The following is a 9,649-nucleotide window of genomic DNA, read 5'->3' on the forward strand; positions in this document are numbered from 1 at the left end:
TTTTTCTCTATATAATTAATTTTATTTGTAAAAAAAAAAACATAGAAAGCACAAGAAAGTGTCAATATACAGGAATTCAGAATGCATAAATGCTAACAGTCCCAAAACGTTCCTACACAGTCCTGACAGCAGGGCTCAAGTTCCTCGGCAGACATCCCTTATACAGTCAGGGGGCCAATAAAACCAAAGCGGGCCCCGTCACGGCTGCCGTAGTTACCCCTATAGTTACGCCGGTGGGTACAGTAACTTTGTAAGTAAAAGCATCAAAAACATTTAAAAAATCGCACTTAAAGAGAAGGTGCAGATATGTGCAAATAATGCGGTTTATGGAGCTCTAACGAGGTAGAGTCCGAATGAAGAAGCTCTTTACGTGCAAAATAAGGTGCAATTATATAAAGATAAAAATTATATTATATATTATATATATATATATATATATATATATATATATATATATATTGCACCACTCTACAAAAAAGGATTTTTTTTTCTGCCCGTCCTTGGTTTTAACCCTTGAGATGCAGGGGTATCACTGAAACTGTTTTGGAATTCTTAAAAACAAAACGTTGCATTCCTTTGACTTCCCCTCAGGGTGTCACGTCTGTTAGTTTCCTGAACATAAGACCGGTTTAAAGACCCGGGGAGGGAACACGTGACATTTTTGTTTGGGTTGTAAAAACAGGGTTTTTTATTACGGAAATGGGATTTACGTGATAAAAGATTTGGCTGCGGAGGGGCTGGGAGTTGGAGACAGGAGATCCTCATAGAGCTGCTCGGTGCTGGAGATATTCGCGGTTATTAATGGGTAGGTAAAGCGGGGTGTCCCACAAGATGTCGGGGGGGGGGCAGTTTTGCAGAAGGATGTGAGGCTAAAAATTTATACTCGCTTTCTTTCAAGCTCTCATGTTTTGTTTTTTTTTTACCCAAATATTTGTCATTATCCGTACCGGTTTCTCCCCTTTATGTGTATTTGATCAACCTATTATCTTCTACCCTGACAACGTGGAAATGGACTTTCACCCTACTGGGCATTTCACAAGATGGGGACAAAACGAGTGCCATTTAATGATGGTGGGGGCAGACGGAGCGGCACGGGCTGGCAGCTGAGCCTGGCTTCTTCATTTGTGGTTTATTTTTATTTAATTTTTTTACGAAAAGTATAAACGTGATGCTGGGAAGTCACATTGTCTTACCCTTTGTCCCATTTGCCTCTATACTTTCTCTCCCTTAGACTGGCCATCTGGCAAACTGGGCAACTGCTCGGTGGGCCGCTTTCAACCCCATTGTTTAGGTTTATTTCGTGTGTAGGCGTTAATATATAATGTTAAATAAATACATAAATGTAGATTACATTTAGATTTACTATTTTTATTTCAGCAAATGGTGTGAGACGAAAACCAGTCCCTTCTTTACTGGGAATAATGGCTCTCTGTGGATGGATGAATTAGTGTTAATCTTTAGTATTGTGGCTCCCCCTAGTGTCCGTTTTAAAGCAGCGCTAATAGCTCCTGAACCCTCTGCATTCTACTCATTCTCTGAATGCTTTATTACTCAAAAAAAAAAAGCATTCTTACAATATAGTAATTTAGGGGGGGGGGCAATACCAAAAAAAGTCCATCAAGCTCAACCCTTGTACCGATCCTTTCTGTTTTTAATCCAAAAGAAGACAAACCCCCCCCCCCATTACGCTATTTTTCTAATTTTTCTGCTAAGGGGGAAACATTTCTTCTTGACTTCAAAAGATTTGTCCTTGGATCAAGAAGCTCTAAAATATTAATGCTTCTTCTCTCCTTTATAGCCCCGTATATGCTGATTTTAACCCTTTTTGAAGGCGTCCATTGTGTCTGATAAAACCAGGCAGTGAATTCCGTACCTTTATTGCCCTTACTGTAAACTATTAAATCTTCGCTCTTCCAGCCACTTTGTAACGAGCATAATAATAATAATAATTTATTGTTTTATGTAGCGCCATCATATTCCGTAGCGTTGTACAATCATGATATACCCTCTTTTTTTTTTAACAGCATTCATAAATCCTACTTATTCCGAAGCCGTCGAGAGCCAACCTCGGGGGGAAAGTCCGTTCGTGTCGACTCACCATTACCAGCCACCACCTCGGATCCCTCTGGTGCCACCAGCACTGGAACCACTCGTAGAGGTCTCTGATCCGAAAGACGCTCACTGATAGAGAACAGTAGCCGTCGTGACATATTAATATAAATAGCAGAATTATTTTCTTTTCTTTAATGGTGTGGTTTCAGATACACACTCTCATCAGGGTTGTTAAGCTCTGGCTGACTCATGTTTTCATGGTCTATGGGGTCCCATGCCTACTCTATCTTTACAATATTTTTTATACAAACTAAGACAATCCATAAATGTATTCGCACTTGATGATTAAAATAATACTAAAGTCTAGCCATTGGACTGAAGCCCAAAAATGTCACCAGAGGTCTAGATGGCCACCTTAGTTGTATATTTGGAGACTCTATGTCCATAAATACTACATACAGAAGTAACATGCGCAGATATATTTATGTCGGGAGCTGACCCAGGGTAATGCACCCAGCCCCTACTGCTTTGGCCCTCAACCTTTCTACTGAATGTAAGGATATGACCTCATATGACATAATAACCTGGTAGTCTTCTAGAAGGACACCAAGCAGAGGGTATATCATGCTATGAAGACATCGTCCTCAGTAGAGTAAACGGCCGGGCTTGTAACGGGTCCATTGAACAATGGTGTACTTGATTTTTTGCTTTTAATGCCATTGACGTTAGTTACTGTAGTCAACGGTAACCAATAAAATGCCTCAGTCTTAATCAACCAGTCGGACACACTGACTAATGAAAGTCTATGGAGGAACGGACTTCATTATCATTGCCATAAAGCATCCGCTCAGTGTGGTGTTTGAGGAGGGAAAGTCACCCCCAAATATCACATGACTGACAGCAATGGCCGCCTCCAGGTCTGCAGATAAAGGGAGTTTATTCGAGCAAAATGAGATAAAACCAGGTTTTAAAAAAATGTTGTCTCCTATCCAGGGCCACTATCAGAAATCTTGGGGTTCAGTACAAAACTAAATACAGGGGCCCCTTCCCCATCCCACCTCCTTCTTCCCACCACCGACTGCCTCATCCCATACTCAAAATGGGCCACCATGCCTTAAAGCTCAAATTGGGGCCGTAAGGAGCCTCATTCCCGGAAAGAAGCCCTTTCTGATTACTAGCACCCCTTTTTCGCCCACAGGGCCCTCCCATCCTTTAATATCATATATATAGAAAAATATCTATTATTTTTAATCAATCCAATTTTTCTCTTAAATTTCAGGCCAGCGAAATAATATTAGAGAAGAAAGGTAAGTGAACCTGACTCTGAACCGATAAATCTATATTTTTTTATTTATTTTTTAATTAAAATAATAAGAATAATTATTATTTTTTTTATTGCCATTATAAGAGTTATTGCTGTATTCCATCAGATATTAAAACAGAAAAAAAATTCAAATAAAAAATATTAGTGGTGGGGGGGAGGAGTTTGGGTCAATTTGCATGAGATTATTCAAGATCCAAGTTGCCACTGAAATGGTTAAAGTAGACTGTATTAGTTATTTGAGGAGCAGAATCTTTTAATTTTAAATTCAGAATTGCAGCTTTAAAGGTGCTGTTCCATTTAAGACAAAGCACGGACTGGGCATTGTAGCAAGTTAAGAAAACAAACCCTAGCAAACCCATGCCTTTTTGTATTTAATAACATCAAAACATCAAAAAAAAATGTATTCTTCCCAAGAATTATAATCCACATGTAGCAAGGCAATGCCTGGTCTAGAATTTCTTGGTGGTTCCAAGGTTTCGGATCACCTAGATACTTTATCTGCCGCTCCAAACCAAGCAGAAAAGACACAACCGGCTCGTTTTAAGGCTATATAATAGCCTGTAGGACCAAAATAAATCCACTTTTGCATTAAAAAGAGTAAAATACGTTGAGCAGGTCAGGCGAACTAAACGTGTGTTGGGTCACAAAAAACGTTCCGGATCGTTAGGACTCCTGGTTACAAACATGTGTCTGTTGACTATACTCGGACATTCCGATAGTCGGATGTGACTTCGCGTTTCGTGTGAGGGTGTAGGGCGGGTAGATTCGTCTATCCGGCAACTTGGTGTGAAGTCCACGTACAGTCATCAAAATACTTTTCTTACCAGGAGTCCTAACGATCCGGAACGTCTTTGTGACCCAATACATTGCCTGGACGTCTGCGCCCTCGTGGACTCTTTGCAAGTCTGCTCAATGAGCGCGAGTTAACTATTTTCAATGTAAGTGAGGGGATTTATTATTATTTTTTTGTATTATATTCCCTTAATAAGGGTTTGGAGCCGAAGGTAAAGTCTCTTGATGATCCGGAACCTTGGATCCACCATATAAGGAATTCTAGATCTGGGATTTCCCTACCATATGTGGACTAGAACCTCTCGGGACTAAATTGTTGAAGGATGTTCTAACTTGTTTATTAGAGGCATTTGTTGTAGTCATTGTAACATTTGATATTTGAACCCTGTAGGGTCTGCACTAGACGTGTTCCTATTGGCTGTTTGTATATATTGGGGAGGTGGATTTTGGGTAATTAATTCTCATTATTTTTACAATTATTTGTGTCGAGAATTCAGCGATATCCTTATAGGGTTCAATACAATAATCAAAGAAAGTAAGATGCTTTTGGAATGTGATCGATAAACTGGTCCAGCACCGTAAGCCAACGTGTAGCTCTTTCAATGGGTTGGGGGGGGGATATCATCTTTTTTTCAAACAAAAATTTGTGGATCAACAAAATAGATTACTTGGAATCGTTGAGTGTTTAATTAATGTTATAGTTTTTCCCGGTTTATCCTGATGAAGTTCACTATGCCCCGTTTTAACGTAGAATTCCAGACCAGAGGAGGGCAGCATCTGTTTTCCATGCGGCGTAACTTCCTATGTTGTGGGCCACCTATGAACATCACGCTGGTGAACATCTTCAACGCCGGCTCCGTCTCGATGCATCTGGTACCAGAAGGAAGATGCTGTCCGTCATACCCACTAGTGAGTGTAAAGGACATTCCACAAGTTATATATATATACATTATTTGGGGCAAAACAGCCCATAATTTGGATGAAATCCACCACAAACCACGGTTACCTGCCAGTGGGAACTTTAAGAAGACCGTGTAGTCTCCTAGCTTGTTTCATGTGGTTGAAATGTCAAAGATGACCAAAGAAAGAAGACAATATCTAAAGGGGAAACATTACCAATCATTGGCCCTTTGGTCCCCGTGTCCATAACCTACGTGTTTTCCATCACCATCACCAGAGTCTTCACAAACGAGATAGATGTCATGACCGAGACGAGTTAGAGCTAAAAAGCTCAATGAGCCAGAGAATGTTGTCATCATAGCTGGTGATGGACACCCGTCTCTTCAGTAGTAGAACATCTGATCTTTCGTTATGTGTTCATGTTAATCTTCTCCTTTTTTAGTTGCAGGTTGAAGCCCCTCCGAAACAGCCCATAGGATACGTCAAGTGCTTTGGTAGCCTGGGCATCCTGAACTTCTTCATTTTGGATGTCAACCAAGAGTGCAGATTCACGTCGGTGGTGCCCACCTCTTTACAGCGAGATAAACCCATACAGGTGCTCTTAAGAAGAAGAATAAGAAAGACCCAGAGACAAATTATTCAGCCATTTTTACTCAACCCTTCTCATTTCCTTCCCCCAGATACTGAGCGCGAATGGGCATCACACGGTAGTCCAGATAAGGCGCGAGTTTGAAAACGGAACTACCAGGGTCGTCTTTGAATTTCCCGCGGACATGGACGCCAAGATGAAAGCCGTCATTCTGGGAGCTTTCCTGTTTGTGGTGAATGTCCAAAACTCGTCGCGGCCCAACGTTTGAGAGTTTTCTTGAATGCCGTTTCACCTTTGAAATTGATTGATGAAGGGGTCCTATCTCTCATGCCCCAACCAGGGCCTGAATAGGGATTTAAAACTGGCCCTGGAACCTGAAAATGATGTATGTGTGGCGGCCTACTGGATGCCCAAGGCCAAATGCCATGCTTCTGTACTCTTGCAGTGTGCAACCTCATAGATCCTATCGACTGCCCCACTCTGGAGGTCAGGGCCAAAGGGTGTAACGTAGGGTTAATGGCGCCTGGATACAGTATTTCTTTGGTGCTGCCTCTTTGGATTCTTTATAGGAAATTGGCGTATTATTTATTAATTCAGGAAAAAAAAATGCCACTCTAAGTAAAGGGCCTGTGAAATAATGAGACACGGCGCCATCATGCAGAAGTCGTATTTATCAAATTCCTTTTCCTTTTCAGAGCTTTCGTCTTCGTGGCGTTTCCAGCTCAAATTCTTATACTCCTCCACCGGCCATAGGGGATTCTGGAGACTGGGCCTCCAGCTGGGGTGATTGTATTGAGGATTTTGGCGGAGACGACGGCGGAGACTGCGGTGGGGATGGAGGAGGAGACGGAGGTGAATGAAAATCACCGGACTCTAACTCTAATTCAGACACATTTTTTGGTCTTTTCGTCTTCGGATGCCTTTTCGGTTGGGACCAAATTCGGAGGGCTTTTTTTTTCTTCGGAAACAAAATTAGTTGTCACTCTCATTTACTCTCTCGCAGACTCAATGACTCCCTACCGTATCTGATGGTTAAGTGTCTAGGTTTCCTTCTTCTTCTCCATCCACGCTTCTTGTTCATCTCCTACTTCTTCTTCTTGCTCTCCACTGCCCCTGGCTGTCCCATTCCATTATCCTGACCTCTTCTCTGTCCTTCCGCAACAGGGGGGAGCCTCCGTAGGCACCCTCTCTCCGGAACGGGAAGAGGTTGCCCCCCCCCCATATTATGCGCTGAGGCCGCACCCTGTTGCGGAAGGTCTCCAAGAGGCCAGAATGGTGGAGAAAATCAAGAAACAGAGAAGAACAAGTAGAGGAGCTGAGCAAGAAGAGGAGGCACTGAAAATGGTTGTCGGAAAAAGTACAAAGACATTGAGAGGAAACATGGCTGAGTGAGTGTGAGTGTCAGAGAGCATGATAGAGTGTTAGAGAGAGTGAGTGAATAAGAGTGGGAACCCCCCCCGCAAAAAAAATTCTAAGGAAAATCCAGAGCTTTCTCCTTCATTTTCTTTTGTTTCGTTGGACCCCTTCCGCGTTTTCGGACATTCGTATGAATGAATGAAAGCGCACAAGTCGAAAAATAATTCCGCCGCATCTCTTTAATATATAGAAGAACTTCAGGGAGAAACTTAAACTTTATTTATTAAACTAAGAATCGCCATAAGACCATTAAAAAATAATATGAATTCCTAGGACAATCCTCTCGACTTTGTCCTTTTTCCCCCCCAATAAAAGGTTATCAACTTGCATTAATGCGTCCAAGTCCATTTTTTTTGTTATCAGTGCGATTCTACCCAGCCTCACAAACACCAGCCTCATGGCATCCGAATGCCCAACGCTTGATCGTAAATTCTTAGTATCAGCTTTATTTTAGCCATAAAAGTTAATAAATAAACAATTTATCTCGGGATAAAGCTGCAGCTCCACAAGTCCAGCTGCTGGCTTCCTTTATAGTCTGCCTGTTTCCCGCTCAGGTTCGTGCTGAAGCTGACCGGCGGTAAGTACGGTATAACCTCCTATGGAGGAGAGGGGGATGGTAACAGGGGCAAATGTATATAGCATGAAAATATAAAGAGGTCTCTCGGCTATCGTATCTATTTCAAGGATTACTTTTGGATTTGCACGCGCCATGAACAAAACTTTCACAAAATATATTTAAAAACTTTTTCAAACTCTATCTATCTATCTATCTATCATCTATCTATCTATCTATCTATCTATCTATCTATCTATCTATCTATCTATCTATCTATCTATCTATCTATCCGTCTATCTATCTATCTATCTATCTATCTATCTATCTATCTATCTATCTATCTATCTATCTATCTATCTATCTATCTATCTATCTATCGATCTATTACTATAATCTATCTATCTATCTATCTATCTATCTATCTATCTATCTATCTATCTATCTATCATCTATCTATCTAGATATAAATACTAAAATAATTATCTCCATTAGAAATCCAAATCCAAAAGAGAAAAGAAATACAACACAGAGAACGTCGAAAGGAGATATGAATGAGACATTCAAGCACTAGCACACAGACACACACATACACTAACACACATACCTAGAGACATACACTAGCACACAGACACACACATACACTAACACACATACCTAGAGACTTACACACAGACACACACATACACTAACACACACACCTAGAGACATACACTAGCACACAGACACACACATACACTAACACACATACCTAGAGACTTACACACAGACACACACATACACTAACACACACACCTAGAGACTTACACAGCACACAGACACACACATACACTAACACACATACCTAGAGACTAACACACAGACACACACATACACTAACACACACACCTAGAGACTTACACAGCACACAGACACACACATACACTAACACACATACCTAGAGACTAACACACAGACACACACATACACTAACACACACACCTAGAGACTAACACACAGACACACACATACACTAACACACATACCTAGAGACTAACACACAGACACACACATACACTAACACACATACCTAGAGACTTACACACAGACACACACATACACTAACACACATACCTAGAGACTTACACACAGACACACACATACACTAACACACACACCTAGAGACTTACACAGCACACAGACACACACATACACTAACACACATACCTAGAGACTTACACAGCACACAGACACACACATACACTAACACACACACCGGAAACACCTTCCTCACCACACATGAAGCCTCATCCCTTCTTCATCGCAGCCTCCACCCTCCTCTTACCTTTGAAGTCTTTACCCCCCCCAGGTGCTGCTTTTAAATTGTTCCCCAGGAAATATCAGTAAAGTTTAATGACATAAAGAGGCGCCCTTTACCGGGGAGCACCAGCACTGTGCTGAACACCGTTCTATACACAGAGCGCGCGCCCCCACGCGCTATTACAATAACACACTCGGCTCCTTTAACGAAAATACCTATCTTAACCCCTTAATGACAAAGCCCGTACAAAATGCATTGTTTTCAATGGGTTTAGGAACCGCCCATGGTCCTTAAGGGGTTAATATTACGTAACTCGTTAGTGTATTTGTTCTGTAATATTAATTACACCATCGAGGCGTTATTAACTCGTTCCATTAGAGCCAGGCGTGGAACCGTCCCAGTCCCATTTCCCCGATGACTAAACAAGAAAACGTAAAACTCTCCGTATTAGATATTCATCTCCAGAGCGAGACATCCTTCGGCCCCCTCGGATTTAACATAAAGAGCGAGACGACCGGGGAGAATAAGAGAAAGTTCCACGAGAGTCTGCCGACCGTCACACGCCGGGATCTCCGTTTCATGTTGTAAGTTCCACATTTTAAAAGTTTGTGGCATTTTTTCCATGATTTTTGAATTTTTTTTCGAGATTTTTGAAATATATTTGCGTAAAATTGGGAGTTCATCTAGAAACGATCCCCCCTACCCCGCATGCTCGGATTCTCA

The 9,649-nt window shown here is 41.5% G+C and overlaps 1 protein-coding gene across 1 annotated transcript; it reads left to right on the forward strand.

Moving 5' to 3' along the window:
• The first annotated feature begins 674 nt into the window (after positions 1–674).
• On the forward strand, positions 675–6,636 carry LOC128492504 (phospholipid scramblase 1-like). Its single transcript, XM_053465082.1, has 7 exons — positions 675–805; positions 2,025–2,158; positions 3,332–3,359; positions 4,920–5,077; positions 5,511–5,663; positions 5,749–5,889; positions 6,353–6,636. Exons 1-7 carry the CDS (start codon positions 802–804, stop codon positions 6,515–6,517), a joined length of 783 nt encoding a protein of 260 aa, XP_053321057.1. The 5' UTR covers positions 675–801; the 3' UTR covers positions 6,518–6,636.
• Positions 6,637–9,649: the final 3,013 nt, after the last annotated feature.

This window comes from Spea bombifrons, chromosome 4 (assembly GCF_027358695.1).
Source record: "Spea bombifrons isolate aSpeBom1 chromosome 4, aSpeBom1.2.pri, whole genome shotgun sequence".
NCBI lineage: Eukaryota > Metazoa > Chordata > Amphibia > Anura > Pelobatidae > Spea > Spea bombifrons.